We start from the raw sequence: 25798 nt of genomic DNA, 5'->3' as shown, positions 1-25798 counted from the left end.
GGAAACTACTTTGCTGAAGGACTTCACAAGTCGTTGTTAATTGGACATCCTGTGGAGTAATGGATTATTATTTTGGAAAGCAACAAATGAATGGACTCAGAAGACTGGCTCCAGTGTCACAATCTGTCCGAAGGCAGTTTGCTGTTTTAGGAAGGTCGTGTGGTTTTGCGAGCAGAGAGAGTCAAACAGGTTTTTCTGAGTGTGACACAGGGAGGGAGAAAGAGAGATGGCTGGTTTTCAGCAGTGACTTTTGGAAGCTTGTTTGAAAACCCCATTTTGAAGTCAGGTTGTGACTTCTAAGTTCAGCCTGTTTGGAACCATTGTGGTCTATACAAGAGGAGATGGTTGGTGACCTAGAGGAAAGAGGTTATCATCTGGAAAACCCTGATGGGGCAGATTTCTTCAGCAAGACACTGAAGTGGCTGATCGGAAGGAATCAGTTTGTGTATGTCCAACAAGCAATGTCTCTCTCTGAAAACCGACAAGAATCTTCCTGAGTGGAAACCATTTACCTCTCAAGCATCAAAGCCTGGTGAAGATTCATAAATGTTAAATTCTGTGTAAGAATTGCCTGCAACCAGTGAACTTGGAGGAGTGAAAAGTAAGATTGGACTGTGAATCAAAGAACTTTCTGAACTTCTACACTCATTACATACACTTGTGCTTAGAATTAGAAGGGGGTTAAGTTAAGTTAATAGCAATAAATCCTATTTTTATGTTTAAAGAAAATTAAAAGTAACTTTTGTTTAAGTAACCATTTGTCTTGGTGAATTTCTATTGCTGCTGGATTTTGGGGTCCTATGGGCCTGTCACACCATGGACAGAAATGTCAGGAAAGGAATTGAAATGGGTGGCCACTGGGAGATCCACGCTATTGCAGCGGATGGAGCCAAGGTGCTCAACAAAGCGATCTTCCAGTCTGTGCCCAGACTCTCCGATGTAGAGGAAACCACAAAGGGAGTACCAGATGCAGTAGATGACCACTGCAGATTAACATGTGAAATGTTGCTTTACTTGGAATGACTGAATGGTGGTTAGGGAGCGAGTTGTGGGAGCAAGTGGAGCATCTCCTGCGGTCACTGGGGTAGGTGCCAAGGGGACAATTGGTTGGGAGGGAGGAGTGGACAAAAGAGTCACGGAGAGAGAGATCCCTTCAGAAGGCGAAGAGGGGAATATATGTCTGGTGGTGGGATTCACATAGTAGATATAGGAAATAGCGGAGGAGGATATGTTGGATGTGGAGGCTGATGGATTGGAAGGTGAGAATGAGGGGAATCCTATCCTTGTTGCGCATGAGGGTGGAGGGGCCAAGGCAGATGTATGGGTTATAGAGGATATGCGAGTGAGGGCCAAGTTGTTGGTGGTAGACAGGAAACCGCATTGTTTGTCCCTTCGGTATTTCTGTGTGCTTTTACTGCAATCATAGTGGCTGCAAACTTTCACTTCATATTCTAGAGTCTCTTAAAAGTAGTGAATGTATCTAATTCAACCATCACTTCTGGTGCATTAAAGATTGAATGTAATTTAATTTAATGTAGTCATACAGCACAGCACAGGCCCTTACACCCTATGAGCCCGTGCTGCCAAATTGCACCCAATTGAGTTACGGCCACAGTATCTTTTTGAGGGTGGAAGGAAACCAAAGCACCTGGAGAAAACCCAGGTAAACATGGGGAGAATGTCCTTACAGACAGCACTGGACTTGAACCTCAGCTGCTGGTGCTATAACAGCATAGCACTAACCACTGCACTAACTGTGCTGCCCTCTCTGTGTAAAAGAAACTTTTCCTTCATATTCCCCTTAAATCTACTAATTCTCACATTCATCCAGCACTGGTGAAAAAATTCTGACCATTTAGCTAACCGATGCCTCGTGATTTTATTTACCTCTGCACCAAAAACAAGCCCAATCTATTCAGTCTCTCACCATAGCTGAAGTCGTCAAGTCCAGGAAACACTTGATGAGTCTCCCCAACACATCCTACATCCTTAAAAAAGAGTCCTGACGTGAAATTTTGGCTCTCTGTTTTTCTCTAAAGATGCTGTCTGACCTGCTGAGTCCCTCCATTGTTTGTCCACCTTTCCTTTTGTAATGACCAGAAGTGCACGCAATTCTTCAAATATATTCTAACCAGTGTTTTATCAAGTTGCAACAAAAAATGTCTCAACTTTTATACTTAATGCCCTAACTGATGAAAGCAAGATTGCCTTCAGCCTTTTTCCCAGTCCCGTTTGCCAATGTTGTCACTTTCGTAAAACAATGGAATTGAATACCAAGGTCCCTTTATTCATCACATTCCTTAGTGTCCCATCATTTATTTTACATATCCTACTCCTATTTGATTTCCTGAAATCTTCAAACTTGTTAGAATTGACTTCTATCTGCCAATGTCTGTCCAGCTCAACATTTAATCTATAAACTAGTGTAGCCACAACCAATAAAGATCACTGTTTTGATCACTGGGACCCTGCTATTTGCAGAATTTCAATAAGCAAGTATCCTTCTATCATCTGCTTCCTATTACCAAGTCCATTTTTGATTCAATAAACCTTGGATCTCATGTGCTTTAACCTTCTTGATGCTCACTATGTGGGATCCTGTCAAATGTCTTAATGAAGTTCATTTAGATGATGTCTACTGTCTTGCCTTCATCAATCTTCTTTGTTACCATGCCAGCACTGTTTGTAAGGAGTTTGTACATTCTACATGATTTTCCTCCCACTGTTCAAAAATGTACATGGTTAGAGGTTAATTGGGTCTTATTGGGCGGCATGGGCTCATGGGCTGAAAAGGGCCCGTTGCTGATGTCTAAATTAAAAATCTTTCCTAAATCATTAATAACCTTTAGACTTTTCTGTCAATAGTTTCTGTACCATTGTAGTTAGTTGGCATGTCCCTCCTGCCCCTTTTAAATAAAGGAACAACATAAGCTGTCCTCCAGTCTTCTGATACCTCATCTGTGGTTAATAAAGATTCAAAAATCTCTATTACAGTGCCAGCAATCTCTTCCTTTGCATCTCATAGCATCCGATCTTTATGATATTTTAGTGCATGCATTTCTTGACATCTGACACTTCACCCTTCTTAGCACTGAAATGCTCCAAGCAATCAATGCGCCATTTCTGGACTCAGTATGTTCCACGTCATTATCCTTGGTGAATACAGATGAGAAGTGCTCATTTAGAACTTCATCCATATCCCATGGGTCCCCATGTAGATTGCTCCCTTGGTCCCAAAGGGAACCCAGTCTTTCCCTGAAGAACTGCACCTGAGAGAGAATGTTTTGGATTCTCCTCACTCTTACTTGCCAAGGATATTTTTTGGTCATTTTCTCTTTCTTAAATTCTCGATATTCTTCAAGAGACACACTCCATTCCAATTGTTAAACCTGCTGTGTGTTTATTTTCCTGATCAAAACTTCAATATTCCTTGTCATCCAAAATTCCCTAATATTGCATTCTTTGCCTTGCTCTTATTCTAGAACATGATGCCCCTTAAATTTTACTTACTCTCTTTTAAAGACTCCCATTTATTAAATGTTGTTTTACCCAGAAACATCTGCTCCCAAACTACTTTCACCAGGTCCTCTATTACATTATTGAAATCACTATCACCTGAGTTTAGGTAAGTAACTTGAGGACCAATCGTATCCTTTACCATAACTACCTGGAAATTGTGGTCACTATTCCCAAAGTGTTCATCCCACAAACATTAGCACTCAGTCTAATTTTGAGATAAAGTTGCATCCGGCCCAATCTCCAATGGTACGATCTACATATTGTCTCATGAAACTCTGCACTTCAAATATTCCGCTCCATCTAAGCTCCTTGTGCTGAAACCATTCTAGTCAATATTAGGAAAGTTTAAATCCATTTCTACTGTAACCCAATTGCTCTCGCACTTTTTTTGTGATTTGCTTTCGTATTTGGTTCTTTAATTCCCATTGAATTTTGGGAAGCCTGTAGTATAAACCTAACAAAGTCATTGCTTTGCTCTATTCCCAATCTCTGCCCTATTCCCAATTTCTACCCACGTGGCCACAATTGGCAATCCCTCCATAACCCTGAAAATAACACCATAATGTTCTCTGCTTTCAGTAAGTGGCCACCCTTTTTTGCACCCCCATCACGTCTGAAACCTCTGTATCTCTCGAACATTAAGCTTCTAATCTTGCCCTTCTCTTAAGTGTGATAATAATGAACTTTTAAGCGATGATCCATGCTCCATGTTCATCTGATTAACCCGTGAGGCACTTTGTAATAAAGTAAATGTAGATGAGCCTCCCAGTCCTCCTGTTTTTCCAAACATCCTCTGTCTGCTCCGCCCATTGGGCTTTCTTGGTTTATATTTGAGTTTGACTCTTCAGTGCTTACCACCTCCCTGTCAGATTAGTGTAGACCTTCCCAATTAGCATATGCAAACCTCCCTGTAGGGATATTAGTCCTCCTTCAATTTAGATGCAACCCATCCTCCTTGTACAGATCCTACCTGCCCCCAGAAGTGAACCCAGTGATCCAAGTATCCAAAGTCCTTTATCTTGCATCAGCTGTTTCTTTAGCCATGTATTTATCTCTCTTCTTTTTCTATCTCTATCCTTGCTATCATGTGGCATAGGGAGTAATCCCATGATTACAAAACTAGAGGTCCTGATTTTCAACCTGCAACCTAACTCTCCAAATTCCCTGTGCAGGACCTCATCATTTCTCTTCCTATGTAATTAATGCCAATGTGTGCCTCAGCCTTCCCCCTTCTGAATATTCTGTACCTGCACTGACACATCCCTAACCTGGTAACAGGAAGTTACAGCATCCTGGAGTCTTCCTCACAAATTTGCAGAAATTCTCTGCCTCAGCATTTTAAGAAATGATCTTAACCACAACCTCTGGTACCCACCTCTTAACAAAAAACACTGGTTGGCTCTGAACCTTGCATCTTCCAGTGATTCCAGATTTGTTGCTATGCCAATAAGTCTGAATTTCTGTGCAAATGCAAATGTTATGGAGAAACTCAGCAGGTGAAGCAACATCCATAGGAAGTAAAGGGATCATACTTGGCAAAGGGCTGTGCACAAAGCATTGGTTACCCTTATAATTAAAATTGTTTAAGGTTTAGTATATAATGTCTTCTGTAAATGGAACAACACATAAAATGCCACCATTCTGTTTAAATGAATACACTTGGTGACTTTTCTTTTAAACCTTACTTTCCAAATAAAGTAAGCCACAGTTTATATTAGCAGACCATTGGTTACCATGCTTCATGATCTACTTAGTTTCTCCAGTGTGTTTATGTATTGCACCTGACCCCAGCATCTGCAGACTTTCTTGTTTATATCAAGTCTGGATTTCTGATACTTTGCACTGGCACACCACTCCTCCTTATCATCTTCAGCTCACTTTCAAAAACACCTTGGCTTATTTTGTAAAATATGAAGTCTATTCAGTTTAAACGTGTTGATTTGCAGGTAGTCATCTGTTGAATGATGTTTTGCAATTGTAAATGTAAACATAAAGAGGCGAACAGGCTTTTGCTGGATATAGTTTTGAATGAGTGTCAATGCGCCCAACCAATGGCTGAATACTGCTTTAATTTACTTAGTGTTTGACAAATTTGATTGAATTAATTGTGGAAATCAGTTCCTAAAACTAAAGACCACTTTCTGATTCTTCTGAAGGACATTACTAGTAATAACTACAGCTAGATTGTTGAGAAGTAAATTGATAGTGTTTTTCACAGTCTAAAATTGAAAAGATTTCTTCCCAATTTGGAATGTCAGACTGTACTTATGAGCAACTAATGAGTTTCATTTTCAGCAATTATTCACGCTTAAGGGTAATTATTTTAGCAGGAAATTATTTTGTGCACATACTTAATCAGAATAAAGCTGCTATTGTTCTAAATGATGCTTACAGAGATCCACATTTTCAATATTTTCCACACCTAACCTGTCAGTTCTGGGGCATGGCTTCAGCAGCCTGAACCCTCATGACTTTTATTTGTATGAAGTGGATTTTGTTAGTCAGCAGGTTATTTGATCTTGGAGTTAACACAATCAGGTCTTCCATCTGATATTCATGTCTATTTTCCAGTAATTGCAATAGCAGGAATACTGGCAATTTTTTTCTCTTTAGCTCAGGGGCACAAAGGCTTCTGCTGCTGCCAAGTCTGATATCATTTAATTCATCTACACACCATGGTTACAGGCTGAGTTGTTCCACAACTTGTGTGGCTCAATAATGCTCAGAGAGTACGTTTACCTGATGAACCATCAGAGAAGCCCAGCATCAGTTTTATCTCGTGTCCAAGAATAAAGCTCAAAGAAGCTAGCCTTGATGTTGAACTGAATTTCATTTGTTCCAAAGTAAATATGTGTATAAGCAAAATGAAAATACACTTGGGAAAGTAAATGGAATGGAACCAGAGTTAAACAGTCTAGTTACCAAGACAGAGTTCAGTGCGAAGAGACCTGCAAATGGGGAACAACTTGTTGAACTTTTATAATTAAAATTGTTTAAGGTTTAGTATATAATGTCTGCTGTAAATGGAACAACACATAAATTGCCACCATTTTTCTGTTTAAATGAATACACTTGGAGTGACTTTTCTTTTAAACCTTACTCTCCAAATAAAGTAAGCCACAGTTTATATTAGCAGACCATTAGCTTATCATTAAGACAATATTTAAGACATTTCTGAGACATTTTCATGGTATCCATCAAAAGAAAAGTTATAATTTAGATGCAAAAGACATGCTACAGAATTTACTTGGTTTTTAATATACACAGAGTTTACTTAGCATAATATACACAGATCTTCAAAGGACATTTGAAAAGCATTGCAGAATCAGAAAAAAATGAAGCTCATGGAATTAATAGGAAGCCAACCATGTATCTAAGTGGCTTTGCAGAAATAGACAGGTGTATTGGTGAAGAGAAAGTTTTGAGAGCAGATGGAATTAAGTGATGTGAATTTATTTTAATTCTATTAACTGATAATCATGGTTAAATATAATATAAAATGAACTTGTTTTATTCTTAGCTGAAGCGCATGGAATAATGTTAAGGTCAGATTCTGGGAGAGGAGAGTCCTTGAGCCAGCTCTCACAGCTTGGACTACTAAAGAAGGCTCGATTGCCCAGTGTTATAATTCTATGTGAATTGTTTGTGGGTTTGTGATTTTGCCAAAGGGATAAAGGAGCCAGATTTAGTAATGTAAACCCCAGGAGCTTGCTTTTTGTGCTAAGACAGAATCTAGCACAGTAAGTGGCTGTATAAAAGTAGTGTGAGAAAGATTTTTGGCATTCAAAGATCAAGATTGGCAAATTAATTTTTATGTCCCCTTTTTCTCAGGATATGGATGATATTTGCAATGATTATGGAAATTAATTACCCCTTCAGAGTCAACCAGAGTGAAACTGGAGTAACTTCACCAGGATTTTAAGACCAATACAACTCCTTTTCATTATATGATTTGAACTCTCAAATATTGAATTCTAAAGTCTGTTGTAATGAAAATCTTCTTATTCAAGTACCTTAAAGCAATCAATTTAATCACAGTTTACGCAGAAATGCTGGAGAAACTTAGCAAGTCATGCAACATTATTTATGTGGCAATGATAAAGATACATAACCAGGATATTGGACCTGAGCCTTTCATCAAAGTATGAACTAAAAGCAAGGAGGCACCTGAATAAAATGATGGAAGGAGGGGCAGTGGATGGGGGAGCACAGATCATATGGTTGGGAGGGAACATGAGAGAAAAGTTGAGAAGTGATGGGGCAGGGAGAAGCTCTAAATGGAGAGGGAAGGGGGAGGTGGAGAGCCGGAGGAAAGGAGACAGAAGTAAATGGTAGAGAGTGAGACAGGGGAGTGGCCTAACAGAAACTGGAGGTGATGTTCAATCACAGGGCTTTGTTAAGGATTACTTTCTAAACTATCAGCTGTTTTGTAATTATAATAGCATTTTAAAGGTGGTAATCAGCAAGTATGATAAATTGTGGAATTTGTGGTAAGCCAGTAGACTTGCTTCAATGTTGCCAATATTCAGTTGGTTAAGATTATATTCACTACCTGGGGGTGGGAGTGGGAGGGAGCGTGGCCAGGCGAAGGAGCTAGACAGACATGTCTTGGATGGGTTCTCTGTGAAGAGTTTTAAAAAGACGGTTTAAAAGTTTAAAACTAAGAATTTGTTCACTGTGGATGAACAAAATGAACACTTAAGAAGCTAAGACGGCAAAAAGCAAAATCTGAAGAGTCACTGACTCAGCCAGGAATATCGGGTGAATGCCAAAAAGGGGGTAGCACAAGAGCAGCCTTGGGACTGGCTGAGCCCGACAGAGCTGGGGGGGGCAAGACCTGAATATAAACCTGGAGAAAATGGAGACTTTATGCAATTGTTTTGTGGGTGTTGAAACCACAATGAGAGATATGTCAAAGAAAATGACTGAATTTAAAGAGTTAATGGAACAAATGGACGAAGTGGAAGTTGACTTGGTTAAAATGCAAAAAAAGCTGAAAGCTTTGGAAGAGGATAAACAAGCTACGCTGGATAAGATCGACCACATAGAGAATCTCAGGAGACGCAATAATGTTTGGATGATTGGTTTGAAGGAAGGGACCGAAGGGAGAGACCTAGTGAGCTTCTTTGAAACTTAGATCCATGACTGTTGGGAGAAAATAAATTCAACAGAAAACTATAAATAGAAAGGGCTCATTGGACCCTCAGACCCAGAAGATCTGACGAGCAGTGACTACAACCGGTCCTAGTAAGAATTTTGGTTACCAGGACAGGAAGCGGCTTTGGGAGCAGCATTTGATTACTCCAAGCAACACAATGGCCCACTTGAGATCGACGACAGAGGGGAGTTATTCTTTCAAGACTTTAGCCCAACTTTGAATTAAGCAAAGGAAGGAGTTTGATGATGTAAAAAGGAAATTGTGGTTAAAGAATATAAAATACCCGGTGATATATCCTGCGACTCTGAGGGTCAAAGTAATGGATGGCAATCGAAGTTTTATCGAGACTAAGGAAGAAGTGGTAGAATTTTTAAGAAGATAATGAAAAGATTAAAGATATTAAACAAGAAGATTAAGAAGGATTTTACAATAGGACCAAGTCAAAAGTGTATTTATTGTTAAATGTTATAGAAATTTGAACTGAGAGCTCAAGAAAAAGCGAGATCGTTAAAAAATAGTAGCAGGGTAGAGCCTCCAATCTAAGGGGATAACGGTGCTGGGAGAGGTGCACTTTTGCAAGATGGCACTAAAGGGAGGGGTTCTTCTTTCTCAGAAGATTCTTCGGGCTTTTTTCGTGGGCTTCCAGGATTTATTGTTTACACCACTATATATGCTTTTTAAAGGGGAAAGATCACTGTATTATTTAAATAATCAAAAAAGGGTTTATTGCAGAACAATATTTGTTTAAAAATTGGTATGGATAGAATGCTAAAGTTTATTAGTCTGGATGTTAACGGGCTAAATGGGCTGGTGAAAAAGAAAAGGGTCTTGGCACACTTTAAAAAACTAAAAAAGAATGTAGTTTTCTTTCAGGAAACATACCTTACTAAATTGGAGCATGTTAAATTAAAAAGAAGATGAATGGGGCAAATAATATCGTCTTATTTCAGTTCAAAAGCAAGAGGAATAGCAATTTTAATGAATAAAAATGCACCAGTAATAGGAGAAGGTATATTGATTGACCAAGCTGGAAGGTTTGCTATGGTACATTGTAAAATGCATGCAGAATCCTGGATGTTTATGAATATTTGCACTCCAAATTATGATGATGAAGCCTTTATGAAGGATATCTTTTTAAGAGCAGCAGAAGGTTGACAAAATATGTTGGTTGGGAGATTTTAATTTCCGTTTAAATCCGATATTGGATAAATCAGCGAGAACGGTAACGAGGGCAAAGGTCACAGAAGCAATGCTATCATTTATGAAAGATTTAAATCTCATTGATATCTGGAGGCAACTCAACCCCACAGAGAGAGACTACTCGTTCTACTCGGGTCCATGACTCACATACAAGGATTGATTTATTTTTAATATCTGCACAGTTAAAAAGCAGAAAGGTAAAAACGGAATACTTGGCAAGGCTACTGTCAGACCACTCACCATAATCTTAACTATTGGATAGTGGAAAAACAAAAAAATGTGTACAGGTGGTGTCAATGCCACGTTGTTGAAAAGGACAAACTTTTTTGAGTTTATTACGAAACAGAACTATTTTGTGAGAAAAATTCTCTCCTCCATTTGATAACAGCTTTTTGATATGGGATACGCTTAAAGCTTATCTGAGAGGGCAAATTATTTCTTATACAAAAATCTTAATAGAGAGCAAAATGTAGATTTTGATGGTTTAGAGAAAGAGATAACAAAATTGGAGAAAGAATATCAGAGGGCAGGCTTACAAGAAAAATATAGACTCTTAGAGAATAAAAAACTGAGATATAACATATTATAAGCATATAAAATGGAAAAAGGTTATTTTAAAAACTAAACAAAAATACTATGAATTAGAAGAACGAGCACAAAAGATCTTGACCTGCCAAGTGGAGTTACAGGAGTCATCGAGGATGATGAATGCAATTAAAACAGAAGCCAATATTTTAACGTACAACCAAAAAGAGATTAATGATATTTTTAGATAATACTATACAAAACTATATAAATCAGAATTATTAGGAGATGATAATGAGATGGACAAGCTCCCAACATACATTGAGCTTCCAAAATTAAAAGTGAGAAAACAGACAAAGTTAGACACACCTTTCACAAGAGAATAAATTGAGAAAACTCTGCAGGCTAATATGTCTCCGGGGGAGGATGGGTTCCCACCTGAGTTCTATAGATAATTTAAGAATCTATTGATTCCTCTTATTGTGAAAGTGCTAGACCGGACAGTGGAGACTCAAACTCTCCCAGACTTTTCAACAGCTATTATTACAGTGTTGCCAGAAAAAAACAAAAACAGGGACCCATTAAAAACCTCATCATATAAACCTATTTCGTTCTTGAATGCCGATAATAAGATATTGGTGAAGCTGCTTGCTAATAGCTTTGGACAATAGTTACCTAAATTGATACATACAGATCAGGTAGAATTTGTTAAACGAAGACACTCTTCAAATAGTCTGGATAGGTTATTTAATATAATACATATGGCTAAATCAAAACTGAATTCCAGTATAACAGTCTCCCTCAATTCAGAAAAGGCATTTGACTACTTTGAATGGCCCTTTTTATTTAAAATGTTGGAGAAATTCGGAATAGGTAGAATATTTATAAATTGGATAAAAACTCTCTCATAAATCACAAGCCAAAATTATAACTATTAGTCAAATGTCAGTGGTTTTTCCTCTGAGTAGATCAAATAGACAGGAGTGTTCCCTGTCCCCAGCGCTTTTCATTCTTGCAATTGAACTGCTGGCAGTGATTATAAGGAGATAGTGAAGGCTTCAAAGTTGGACAAAAAGAACATAAATTCAGCTTATTTGATGATGATGTGCAATTATATTTATCTAACCTGGCTGAATCTTTAGAGAAATTGCAAACAACACTAGAAAAATATGGGAGAGTTTCAGGTTATAAAATTAATATGGATAAAAGTGAGATAGTGCCATTGACGAATTTTGTTTATGAAATGTATCAAAAAGGAAGTCAATTTAAATGGAAAGTAGATGGAATGAAATACTTAGGAATCATGATTGAGAATAACCTACAAAATTTGTACAATTAAATTATACTCCCCTGTGGGGGAAGATAGAGAAGGATTTGTAGAAATGGAAAGATTTGCCGATAACATTGATTGGCAGGGTTAACTGTGTCAAAATGAAAGTGAAATCAAGATTACAATAGCTTTTTTCAATCGCTGCCTATTTCTTTGCTGGAAAAAAAATTTAATTATTAGATAATTGTATTAGGCGATTCCTATGGAATAATAAGGCACCAAGAATTTTGCTGGAAAAATTGATGTGGGATTATAAATTAGGAGGACTTAGGCTACCGGATTTTAGAAAGTATTATTTATCAACACAAGCCAGATTTCTTTAATCTTTCTTTGAGGAAGGCAGCCCCCACTCTTGGATTCAAATGGGATTATACTCAATGAAAGAGGGGGCAGCGAAGGATTTTATCTATAACTGGAATGTGAAGTCAATAACAAAAAAGATGGATAGTCCTATATTAATATGTGTGATGAAGAGTATAGCAAGAAATCAATGAATGTATTGGGAAAAAAGCAGGGATATCATTAAGTGCAACATTATGTAAGAATGTATTGTTGCCTATGAATATAGGTAACAGATTATTCAACTCCTGGTATGACAAAGGAAACAGAAATATGAAGTAGCTAATGGGATGTTCTTCTGTTTTCTCCAGCTAAAGTCATTCCTGAGAGAAAGATGGAGGCCAATGTTGAAACCACCTGAAATCAGTGAAATGGAGCAAATGATGTGGCTGGGGAATACACCTAAATTCATAACAAAAATGTACTATGCTCTCCAGAGTGAAAATAAAATACTAGGTTTACAGAGGTCAAGAGAGATGATGGTCTGACTGGTGTTTGGATAGTATGGGAGGAAACTGGAGCCCCGGGGAAAACCCACACAGACATACAAACGAAGGACATACAAACTCCTTACAGACAGCATGGGATTGGAACCCCAGTCCCATTGCTGGCTGTGTAAAGGCATTCCGCTAACCGCTACACCAACTAGGGTGCCTTGTGAGCTGAATTTTAACTTCTCAAAAGAACATGGACAGAAACTGAATCTATTAATTCTTGGTGTTATGGAGCAGTGGCATGAGGTTCCTTGCTTTAATTTTACATCATTATGTTAACCACATGTGGCCTCTTTCCCTATTGGGAAACTTAGTAATTGAAAGTAAGCTGCAAAGGATTTAATCTATGAGATTGATGCCTTAGATGTATGAGGCATAAAGAGATCAAGGTCTTTGCTCCTGAATCATAAAACAGACCAGTAAATCTCCAGACCAAAGTCTGATTTTTCTTCAAAACAAATGCCTTATTTTGCTTCTCCTAACCATCATTAGAAATACCCTCCTTCTCTGTGGTGCAATCAGGTCTCCTGGAAGGTCTCTAAATTTGCTTAAGAGAACTTGAAAGCAACTTATTTGAAAAGTCATTCAACTTCATAACAGCCACAGACACTCGCTTCCATTTTAAAAACCAAGTCATATGTCCAATTTATGACCAATGATATGCTGAAGAATTGCTGGTTAAAATCACAGTTCTAACAATGATTTTAAAGGTTCAAACAGCAAAATACTCAACTATAGTATATCGATGGATGGGAAATAAATGTGATTCATGGTTATTGAATGTTTTATTTGATATGTTATATTAGGAATGTGGTCCTCTAGAATCTGAAGGCATGGTGATGGCAGTTTTGGACCAGTCCTTTGATGTATTGGTTCTACGATATGGTATTCAGAAACGAATCTACTGTAATGTAAGTATTATTCATTAAAAGTGATTGGAAGTTTAAATATTTTCAAAATTAGTTACCCTGTTAGACTATGTTTGAATGTTTATCTTTTATCAGTTTCCAATGTCCATATGCAGTACTGTTAAGTACATTATTTTATAAAAACATTATTATTGTAGCCAGTTCTTTGAAGCTAGCAGAACTTTCCAATTCAGTGAGGGGAAAAAAACTTCTTTCAGCTGTTATTGCTTCAGATGTTACCTTTCCATAACTGAATAATCCCAAAACAGGTAAATAGGAAGCAGACCAATCTCAAGTCTGCAAACCCAAATAAAACATTTCATTTCCAACAGGTCATTAGTAAAATTAAAAGTAACAGACCATTGGCAAGAAATGGTTTGTCAGCATTTCCTTTTTATCAACCATAATTTGTTCTGCGAATTGTGATTAATTTATGGCTGATTAATGGTGACTGCAGGTCACCTTGCATCACTGGGACATGCTGAAGCTGAACAATTAGAAAACCATTCTGCATTCCACCAAATCTAAATTTGCAATTAAGTAATAAAAAAATAGGAAATGCTGGAAAATCTCAACAACTGCACATTATGGAGGCAAAAATGGCTACAACTCATACAAACAGGAAGAAAGAGGAAGTTATTTAAAATTGGAGTTTTCAATGTTGAGTGTGGAAGGCAGTAACAAAGTTACATGGAGTCTTGTAATACAAGGGTTGAAGGAAAGACAGATGAGCCAAGAGCATGGGTCAATACATAGAGCTATGACATTGTGGCTATTAGTGGTATAGTAGAAGTCCAAAAATCTGCTCAGGGATTGGGTTGGTCTGGATTTTCGGATTTTCCAGATTCTTGGGCAGTACTTTTAAAATTCAAATTTAAGGAGGAATAATGAAGAGATGAACAGTAACTTTTGATAGCTTATTCATTAGCAAATACAGCATGCTTCATTTATCAAAATAAGCAGTTTAAAGAAAAATAGGATCAACAAGTGTGGTCGCTTGTTGCCGCTGTGCATTTATGCCGCTTACTCATGCATGCACACACACAAAAGCATGCCAAATTTTTTTAAATTTTAAGACTTTTTGTAATGTCTGGATTCTTGGGTGGTCCAGATTTCTGGTATCAATGTTGGTTGCAGGAAGGGCAGGACTGGATTTCATTGTTTTAGACAAGATAGAGAAAGCTGGATGAAAGGGAAAGTGTCACGGCAGTGCTCTGACAGGACAGATTAGAGCTCTTGTCTACTGAGACTACATGCATGGACTGAAGAATGAGAAAGGGATAACCACATTAGTAAGATTATATGATAGACTTCCAAGTAGTCAGCGGGAATTGAAAGAGCTAAATTTGGAGACAGATAGCAAATTTTTAGGAAACAAAGTTGTTATAGACAATGATTTTAACTTGCACATATTGACTGGGACTCGCATACTGTAAAAGGGCTGAATGGGCCTTCCCGGTGCGGACTCGAAAGGCCAACATGACCTGTTTCCGCTCCGTAAATGGTTATATGGTTATGGAAAGCAGGAAAAATAATCTCAGTGTTGCATGTGGTATCATATATGTCTTTCTTCTTTGGCTTGGCTTCGCGGACGAAGATTTATGGAGGGGGTAAATGTCCACGTCAGCTGCAGGCTCGTTTGTGGCTGACAAGTCCGATGCGGGACAGGCAGACACGGTTGCAGGGGAAAATTGGTGGGTTGGGGTTGGGTGTTGGGTTTTTCCTCCTTTGCCTTTTGTCAGTGAGGTGGGCTCTGCGGTCTCCTTCAAAGGAGGTTGCTGTCCGCCAAACTCTGAGGCGCCAAGATGCATGGTTTGAGGCGATATAAGCCCACTGGCGGTGGTCAATGTGGCAGGCACCAAGAGATTTCTTTAGGCAGTCCTTGTACCTTTTCTTTGGTTTATGTACTCTTGTCAATAAATCTGAAATCTCAATCTTAAAGTTTCCTTAATCAAGATAGACATTCTAACTGAAGGGAATGCAATATGGTTCTCCAATTAGGGAACAAGACAAGATAGGTGACAGAAATGTGTGAAAAGGGAAGACTGGATCTTATGATCATAATGTTATTAGTTTCGAAATAATTATGGAAAAGGTCGAGATTTTAAATTTGGAATCAGAAAGGAGCAAGTGTGGTCAGGCAATGTGCTTCATAATTGGGAGGCCTACTTTTGAGAGTACATAGTTTGTGTGTTCCTGTCAGAATTAAAGGTAAGGTAGAGGTGTCAGGAACCTTGGCTTTCAAGAGATATTGAGGTTCTGGTTACAAAGAAATGTTGGAAAACACAAGAAGGAAATCAGGAGGGCTAAAAGAAGGCATGAGCTGGCTCTGGTAGACAAGGTGAAGACAAAGCACAAGACTTCTTCAGATATATCAAGAGCAAAAGGATGGCAAGGGATAAAATAAGGAGGATCTTAAATCAATTTATTTTGCATTTTGTTAATTATTTTGTTAATACTGTTTGGCTGGCCCACCCCTTGCTGATTGTACCTGTGCCTCCTCTCCCTTGATTCCCCTAATAAAGTTGGCAACGACATAACCCCTCCCCCAGAACAAGCTCGGGTCTCGGGTCAACAACATGAAACGTGCCTTCTGTTTATGGTAATAAAAGCCTATCAGTCAGGTAACTTCTAGTCTTTGGAGTTATTGATAGCACATCAATCTATACTCGGGAGGCAGATACTGAATTTATAGAAGTGAGGGAAAACAGCAATGAGGTCACGGACCCTCTGCACATTATATAGGAGTAGGTGCTTGTTTGTCTTGTCTTAAGGTGGATAAAACCCCAGATAAGATATTCACTCGGACCTTGAGAAGCTAGGGCAAGGGCCTGAGCTGAGGTATTTAAAATGTCCTTTGCCACGAGTGAGCTGCCAAGGGTCTGGAGAATAGCTAATATTGTTCCATTGTTTAAGAAATGCACTGAGTAATCATTGAAATTATAGGCTGATGAGCCTGACAATTGGGTAGTGGATAAATTATTATAAGTTATCTTTAAAGACCAAATATATTAGCACTTGGATAGACAGACTAAGGAATCCTCTGTCGGAAGGAGCCAGAGCAGATGTGTGGATAATGGAAGATATGTGGCCGAGTTGATGGTGGTAGAGGGAAAGCCATGTTCTTTGAAGAAGGAGGACATCTCTGATGATCTGGCATGAAAGTCCTCATCCTGGGTGCAGTTGCAATGGAGATGGAGGAATGGCGAGAATGGAATTGAATCCTTACCGGGAACAGGATTGGAAGAGGTGTAGTCGAGGTAGCTGTGGGAGTTGGTGGATTTATAAAAGATAGTTTGTCCCCTGAGATGGAAACAGAAAGGGAGAGTTTTGCTAGAGATGCTAGTTTTGCTAGTGAATTTGAGGTCAGGGTGGAAGTTGGCAGCAAAGTGGATGAAGTCACCGAGCTCATCATGGGTACATGAGGCAGCACTAAAGTAGATATTGATGTAACAAAGGAAGACTTGGGGGATCCTTGCCTGTGAAGGCTTGTAGCATGGATTGCTCCACATAGCTAACAAAAAGGCAGGCATAGCTGGGGCCCATGCAGGTACCCATGCCTGCCCCTTTTCAGGGAACTGGAGAAAGTGCAGTGAGTCAAAGGAGAAATTATTGGGGTGAGGACAAGTTCTGCCAGCCGGAGGAAGGTGGTGGTGGAGGGGGACTGGTTGATTCTATTGTATAGAAACGAAGGGCTTTAATGCCTTCAGTATGGGGAATGGAGGTGTATAGGGATTGGATATCCATGGTAAACATGAGGCAACCAAGTTCAGGGAACTGGAAGGTGTTGAAATGATGGAGGGCATGTGGAGAGGGACTGGACCAGGGGAACAACACAGAGTCAAGGTAAGTGAAGACCAATTTGGTGGGGCAAGAACACGTGGACATGATAGATCTGCTGGGAAAATTGGGTGTATGGATTTTAGGTAGGAGCAGTACTGGGTGGGAAACAATGAGGTTGGAGGCTGTGCCAGGGAGATGTCTTGGAAGTGATGAATTCAGAGATGATGCATGTCATTGAACTCAACAATATGGATGATAATATGGTAAAATCGATCAGCAAATTTGAAGATGACACTAAGAATGGGGGTGTAGTGGTCAGCAAGGAAGACTTTTAAAGCTTGTAACAGGATCTGGACCAGCTGGGAAAATGAGCTGTAAAATGACGGGTGGCATTTAATGCAGGCAAGTGCCAGGTGTTGCACTTTGGGAGGACATAGAAGGGTAAATGGTGTTGAGGAGTGGGGTAGAGCAGATGGATCTGGGAATACAGATACATAATTCCCTGACAGTGGCATCACAGGCCAATAGAGTAATAAAGGGAGCTTTTGGCATTCATAAATCAAAGCATTCAGTATTGGATTTGGGATATTATGTTGAAATTGTACAAAATATTGGTGAGACCAAATTTGGAGTTTGTGTGCAGTTTTGGTCACCTACCGACAGGAAAAATATCAGCAAGAGTGAAAGAGTCCATAGAAGATTTACAAGGATGTTGCCAGGACATGAGTAAAAGCTTGATAGATTAGGACTATTATGTGGAGTGTCAGAGAATGTCAGGAGATTTGGTAGGGGTATACAAAGTTATAATAGTGGATATGGTGGAGGCAAGTTCAATTTAAACACTTAAAAGAAATTTGGATTGGTACATAAATAGGATGGATGTAGAAGGCTATGATCTGGGTGAAGATCAATGGGACTAGGCAGAAAGATAGATGGGCCAAAAGGCCTGTTTCTGTGCAGTAGTGTTCTATGATTTTGGAGCATTGGGATGGTGAATTCAAGTGGGAGGAAAATGGGAGCTCAGGTTCACTCCTGCACTTTTTGCAAACGAACACACCAAATGTTGAAGGAACTCAGCAGGTCAGGCATCTTCCATCGAGGCACTTTTGGACAGAAACAGTTGGTTTCTCCAATGGGCACATTTTGAGCATCAAAATCAGTGGACAAGATTGAAAGAAATGTTTGTGAATCTCGACTTTGCCTGGAATGTTGTGAAGGGAAGAACTGAAAGGACCCGTCTGGCATCGGCTGCAATTCCATGGGAGCAGGAGGCAGGAACATTAGAACAGACAAAGAACCATCCCTACAAACCACTGAAAGCTGAGGGAAATCTGTATCTGCTGGTGGCATCCTTGGGACTGTCGGAACTTGTGAAGAATGTTCCACTGGCTGGTGGGACAGAGAGTAATGATCAAGAAACTCTGTTTATACTCTGGCCGGGAAGAGAATGGGTGAGGGCAAAATGGAGATTTAGATGCTATGCACTTGAGAGTCCTGTCCACAGTGGTAAAGTGGAAAACACGGTTAAGGTAAAAGAAAGACTTCAAGGACACCAGTGCAAATGGAGACAGAAGAACTGAGAGAATGAAACAGAGAATAAAATAATGACAGATCTGACCTGCTGAATGTTTCCAGCCTTTTTTTAGCATTTTTTTGTTAGTTTTTAGATGCTGATAAATAAATAAAAATTTTCTCTCACCCTACCTGCTTCAAACCTACAAAATGTTGCTGTAAAAATTAAGAGTTAAAATATCAATGTCCCTGGAAAAAATAAAAATAATCTCAATTTCATCAATTTCAATTTCATGGAAGGCCTCGTTGACATATTTGAGTCCAATTTGCAGCATTTAGCTTATGAAAATGGTCTTTGAACTTTAATTAAAAAGGTTGAAGTATAATATGAAAGTATAGAAAACTATTATGTTCACATCAAGTGCACCAGTGTCTTTATCTTCACAACAATTTTTAAAAAAATTTATCTGAAGTTATTATAATTTTAAAGTTAGTTTTCCTACTGTTGCAACATCTGTTAATGCAATTAAGTTAGAGTTCTGGTTGGTAAGAGATTTGATTTGATTTTTTTTATGCAGTAAGGAAGACAATAGCTATAACAGCATTTAGTGTGCACCCCTAGCTGTTAGACAACTTCAGTGCACTGTTCTGTGACTAGCCAGCTGAGCTGCAAATGGCAGACTTCCTGCCCTAAAGGACATGCGAGCCAAATGGATTTTTATTCCAATTCTCAGTAAGGACAAGCTGGGCCTGTGGGCCTGATTCCATGCTGTAGGACTCTATAACTAATTGTTTCAAGATCAGTCTTACTGATATCAGCCTTTCATTTGAAATGCATTTAATTAAATGAATTTACATTCCCCCAGTGAGGGATTTGAACTCAACCCTTAATCAGTCATCCAGGCTGGAAGGTACTGGTCCAATAACTTAACTAGGATGCCATGGTATCCTAGATGTTAATGATGAAAGTCATCGAATGGACTATAGAACCATAGAACACTACAGCACAGAAAACAGGCTCTTTGGCCCTTCTAGTCTATGCAGAAACATCATTCCACTAGTCCCACTGACCTGCACCCATTCCATAACCCTTCAGACTTCTCCCATCCATGTATCTATACAATTTATTCTTAAAACTTAAGTGTGAGCTTGGATTTACCACATCAGATGGCAGTTCGTTCCACACTCCCACCAATCTCTGAGTGAAGTTCCCCCTAAACCTTTCCCCTTTCACCATAAAGCCATGTCTTTATCTATTTATCTTTCCTAATCTAAGTAGAAAGAGCCTACTCGCATTTACTCTGTTCATACCCCTCATTATTTTGTAAACTTCTAAATCTCCACTCATTCTTCTACGCTCCAAGGAATAAAGTACTGTCTGAAACTCAACTGAATACGTGGCAACATCCTAGTAAATCTTCTCTGCACTTTTTCAATCTTACTGATGTCCTACCTGTAATTTGGTGACCAGAACTGCACACGATACTCCAAATTTGGCCTCACCAATGTCTTGTACAACCTCACCATAACATCCTAATTCCTGTACTCAATACTTTGATTTATGAAGGTCAAGATGCCAAAAGCTTTCTTTACAACCCTGTCTACATGTGATGCCACCTTCAGGGAATTATATATCTGTATTCCCAGATCCCTTTATTCCTTCGCACTCCTCAGTGCTCTACCATTTATTATATATGTCCTATCTTAGTTTGTCCTTCCAAAATACAACACCTCACATTTGTCTGCCATTTTCTGTCCCTTTTTTCCATTTGGTCCAGATCCCTCTACAAACTATGAAAGCCTTAATCACTGTCCACAACGCCTCTAATTTTATGTCATCAGCAAACTTGCTGATCCAATTTACCAGGTCATTGATAAAGACAACAAACAACCATGGTCCCAGCACAGATCCCTGAGGCACACCACTTGTCACAGGCCTCCAATCTGAGAAGCAATCATCCACTACCATTCTCTGTCTTCTCCCATTCAGTCAATTTCAAATTCAATTTACAACCTCTCCATGGATACCTAGTGTCTGAACCTTCTGATCTAACCTCCCATGTGGGACCTTGTCAAAGGCCTTACTAAAGTCCATGTAGACAACCAAGAACAAACACTGAGAAATACTGGTCTATGCTATCCCGAGATGTATATGTTCTAGTGTTAAATGGATTTAACTTACACAATGAAATGTATGATACTTTATGAAAGGCTAAGTCGGAAGAAATTAAGTTGTCTTTTTTGCTCTTGCAATAAAAATCTCTGAAATTAATTTACACCAAGGAAAACAAGCATTTCAAGCCATAAAAAGTGAACAACATTAATTTGCAAAATTTTAAATCAATTTAAAACCTCAAATCATGGCTATATCTATAGGACATGGTATGTCTCTTTTATTTTTCAGTCTTGTGTTTTCTCAGTGGAAGCTACTTTTAGTGTTTTATACTAACTCTAAATCTTTAACAGAGTAAAAGTTTAATTTTTTTTTACATAAAACAGTACTAATACAGTCTATGAGCAAAGGTTTTCAATTTTTAAGTTAATTGCTATTAAAAATGCTTACAATCTGTTGCTATAGTAATTTGAGAATTCCAAACAAAACTTTCCACGTTGGAACCTGCCTCTTGCAAGTGTGCTTTGTGATTTAAAACGAAACTTTGGAAAGGTTAAATTTGGATAGGGAATAGTTTGCTGCAAATGAAGTTACAAACCTGAAATTCAGCTGTGAAAATTGTGGAAATTTTGTCCATAAATCACTTTGTGCACAGTTTTTTTTCTCTCTTCATTCAAAATGCCAAAAATTTTATTCCATTCAATTAGTGTTAACGATCCTCCCCCTCCATTGTATTTTGCAGGGTCTTCCTCTCCAAGGGTTTACTTTTCGGAGAGTAGGAAAGAACCCTGAACTAACATTGATGTGGGAACCAGAGACACAGGATCAAGAAACAGTCTGTCAGGTAACTTGTTTTTGTGACTGTCACTGAGCAACAAAAAATGGACTGAAATATAGCATTTATTTTGCTGCTAAAATTTGGTTTTCATTTTAAAATTGACTTGGTATGATTGCATTTTCTCAGTATTATTAAAAATTATGAAATAAAAGATAAGTAGGCAATCAAATTTTAAATGCGAAATACTCATCTCTGATTCAGCATATTGGGTTCAGAAAATTAAATTCTGATGGTGTACTTACTTCATGAACTTTTGCAAGTTTTATAAGCTTTTTGATGGCAGTCATTCTAGTGTTCGAGATTCACACTTTTATTCCTTAATTTAATAATCATTAATGAAATGCCATTAAATTGGGGACTGTTCTATTTATTTAATTTGACACTGAACTTTGTTTTTTAGGTAATAACCATCTTTGCATTGGTGGAAGTTGTCTTAAAGTCAGACAGCACAGCCCTCAAGTACAGCGGCATTCTCAAGAAACCAGGATCCTAAGTCAAGAAGTTTTCAATTGAAAATTCTTGCTGAAACCAAATAGTTTGTTAACTTGAAAGTTATTTTACTACTGCATAAAAGTCAAACATTTTAATGGCAATTTTAAATTTTGATTTAGCGACACAGCGCTGCTGTAGCAAATTTTATTAGAATTACAAAATGTGCTGTGTGTAATATATAGAATCTGTTGCATAAATTTTTACCATTATTTGTTTCATTTTTAGCAACATTGTTACAAATTCAGATTGGAGAATAGCAACTTGACAATTGAAATGTGGTAAACATGAATTGATATTGCAGTCAAAGATTGTTTTGTTATCCAGACTACCTTTGTACTCAGACTGATGACAACTCTCTGTTGTAATATATTTCAGTGCAAACAATAAAACAGGCTGCTAAAATACATGCATTTTTCACATCTTTGGTAAGTTTACCTCTTCAATGGTTTTAATTAAAAAATGTTTTTTCTCACAACACAGTGGTGCAGCAGTTAGGGCTACTGATTCAGGGTTTCAGAGACGGTGGTTCAGTCCTGATCCTGGGTGCTGCCCATATGGAGTTTGGATGTTCTCACTTTGGCGGTGTGGTTTTCTCCTGGGTGCTCTGGTATTTTATTATAAGTCAAGTCTGTGTGCTAAACTTAATTGACTACTATAAATTTCCCTAGCGAAGTTAATCAGGGGTGGAAATGGCAAAAATAAATTGAGGTATAAAAATAAAAGAGAAATGAGTATAGATGGGTGTTTACTGGTCACTACAGGTGGAGTGGGCAGAAATCCATGCAGTTGACTCTGTCTATGATTCTACAATTGTCACTCAAAATTTCAGAGTGTGGATCAACCAGTGATCAATCCGTGTCAACTTCATTTGCATCGAAAGAAAGATATCACAATTTCCACTAAAGTGGTGTTCTATTTCTGTCCAAGGACCCAGGCTGACTCAGGAAGGATCAAGAGAAATAGAGATCCATTGTCATTGGTACGGGATTGATTGATGTGTGTCTGAAGTTGGGGACTACAGAATGGAGATCATAACCTCCATTAAGGGATAAGAAAGAGTGGAATTGTGGGTTCCGGAAAAGAAGAGTATGCTAACTTGGGGAGGGTGGTATTGGGCCTTCTCAGAAGCTGTTGCAATGGAGAGGCCTTGGAGAATTGGATGTCTGAAGGAGCAACAGTGGGGGAGGGAGTGGTAGTTTGGTGGGGTTGATCTTGGGCTGATGGAGAAAGATTTAACAGTTGGGGTGCTGGAGGATGAATGTTAAGAGTTGTAATGTATGATGCCCAAAGAATAGAAGGTCTTAAGTGGAGTTCCCATTCCAGTAAAAAAAAACCTATTTGTCCTAAGAGTAACTGAATGGTAAAACCATCATCGTGCAAGATAAATATCGGCAATTCATCTCTTGATGCATCACTTTATTTCAGAGATGTATCGACTTTTTGTTGAAAGACTGAATCACTTATGGTAGTGATTCAGATTTCAGATTTATTGTCAGAGTACATACATAATATCACATACAACCCTGAGATTCTTTTCCTGCAGGTGCTACAGAATTATCACTTACAGGTAGTGCAAAAATCTATGTACATAAAGTACATATGTAAACAATTGTGCAATACAGAGAGGAGAAAAAAAACCAATAAAGTGCAAGAATTAAGAGACCGATACGAGTCCCTGATTGTTGTTGAGCGGTCTGATAGTGGAGGGGTAGCAGCTGTTCCTGAACCTGGTGATGCAAGTCTTGTAATACCAGTACCTCTTTGGTGATGGCAGCAGTGAAAACAGAGCGTGTGCTGGGTGGTGTGGATCCTTGATGATGGCTGCGCTCTCTGACGTCAGCGTTCCCTGTAGATGTTCTCAATGGTGGGAAGGGGACTGCCTGTGATGTCCTGGGCTGTGTCCACTACCTTTTGCAGGGCTTTACACTAGGGGGTATTGGTATACCACATCAGACTGTGATGCAGCCGGTCAGCACAATTTCCACCACACATCTGTAGAAATTTGCCACAGTTTTCGATGTCATACTAAACGCCCGTAAACTCCTGAGGAAGAAGAGACGCTGATGTGCTTTCTTCACGATACCTGAGTGTGTTGGGTCCAGGACAGATCCTCTGAGCTGAGAGAGTGAGTCCCAAGAACTTAAATTTGCTCACCCTCTCCACCTCTGATCCCCTAATGATCACTTGATCGTACTCATCCAGTTTTTCCCTTCCTGAAGTCAACAATCGGTTCCTTGGTTTCGGTAACATTGAGTGTGAGGTTATTGTTAATGCATCATTCAGCCAAGTTTTCAATCTCCATCGTGTATGCTGCTGCATTGTCAGCGAATTTCTAGATGGTGTTGTCACACTGAGTCACACAGTCAAAGGTGTAAAGCGAGTAGAGCAGGGGCGTAAGAATACAGCCCTCTAGTGCTCCGGTTCTGATGGAGATTGTGGAGGAGATGTTCTTACAAATCCTCACTGATTGTGGTCTGTCGGTAATGAAATCAAGGATCCAGTTACAAGTCCCAGGTCTTGGAGTTTGCTGATCAGTTTTGAGGGGATAATGATACAGTTAACAAAACTACGATACAAGTAAAACTTAACTGCAGCAATACAACATTTGACTGCTGAACAGTTGGTTAACTGGTAATTTATAGACAACTAGATTAGTGATGAAGCAATGTATTGCAATTAGTAGACAATTTACCTGGCTTGTACATAGAAATACCATACATAGTTTTTATTGTTGGAACACAGCAAGATTATAAATAGATAGTTGGCAATGTTGAAAGAGAAATCAAAAATCCCAGCCTAAATTCAATCTCCCATTCCTTGATTCACTTCCCTAGTTGATGTAGATCCTATTGTAATCTTAGATAACGTTCACTATCCACTCTACCACCAACTTCGATGTCAGCTGCAAATTTATTAACCACATTAGCTACATTGCCATCCATGTTGTTAATATAGATGACAAATGTTTGTGGCCCTAGCCTCAATCCCTGTGGTACACCACTGGTTGCAGACCTCCAATCTGTACAGACCTTCCCTCTGATACCTTTCACCAAGCCAACGTTGAATCTAATTGACTCGATCACCTTGGACCCCATGTGATCTAACTTTCTCGACTAGACTATCATGTATACTGTATCCATATTGTGAATGTTATAGTGAAAGAGGGTTTGTATCTCACAGACACAGACAAAAAGAATTCAATTCTGTTACAATGACATTTGTAAATCGAGTGTGTCCTGTATTGAAGTTTTAGTTTTTAAATTATACTGTAATTGCAGAAATAATTGCAGAATATTTCAATGTGATTTCTAAAATTTTAATGCCTTAATCCTTTGGTGAAAGAGACAAGAAAACAGCCTTTGTCTCAAGCTGAGTTATCCTGAATCCTGCTTCCAGGCTCAAACAGATCAGTAATAACCTTCATCTCAAAAATTTCTATCTTCTCTCATTACAATCGTGTCTGCATTGCCAACCACTCTTCTGCAGACGTCCTTCCAGTTGACCAAGATCCAAAGTCTGTGCTGGAAGTATTTCATTCCTCCTCAGTTTTTCCCATGTCTAATTAACGTGGCCTGCCACATCCTTTT

At 38.7% G+C, this 25798-nt stretch overlaps 1 protein-coding gene across 8 annotated transcripts in view; it reads left to right on the top strand.

The window, feature by feature from the left end:
• Positions 1 to 22617, top strand: part of dis3l2 (DIS3 like 3'-5' exoribonuclease 2) — a 201090-nt gene extending 178473 nt beyond the window's left edge. For all 8 annotated transcript variants that reach the window (XM_069897053.1, XM_069897056.1, XM_069897052.1 and 5 more), the window contains 3 exons: positions 13372 to 13476; positions 21624 to 21725; positions 22120 to 22617. In XM_069897053.1, coding sequence (XP_069753154.1) covers positions 13372 to 13476; positions 21624 to 21725; positions 22120 to 22212 — 300 coding nt within the window. In that variant the 3' untranslated portion in view covers positions 22213 to 22617. The remainder of the gene's footprint in view (positions 1 to 13371; positions 13477 to 21623; positions 21726 to 22119) is intronic.
• The last annotated feature ends 3181 nt before the right edge of the window (positions 22618 to 25798 follow it).

Source organism: Narcine bancroftii, chromosome 9, assembly GCF_036971445.1.
Source record: "Narcine bancroftii isolate sNarBan1 chromosome 9, sNarBan1.hap1, whole genome shotgun sequence".
In the NCBI taxonomy this organism is placed as follows: Eukaryota; Metazoa; Chordata; class Chondrichthyes; order Torpediniformes; family Narcinidae; genus Narcine; species Narcine bancroftii.
The sequence above is the reverse complement of the archived record's forward strand: the minus strand, read 5'-3'. Positions and strand labels throughout refer to the sequence as shown.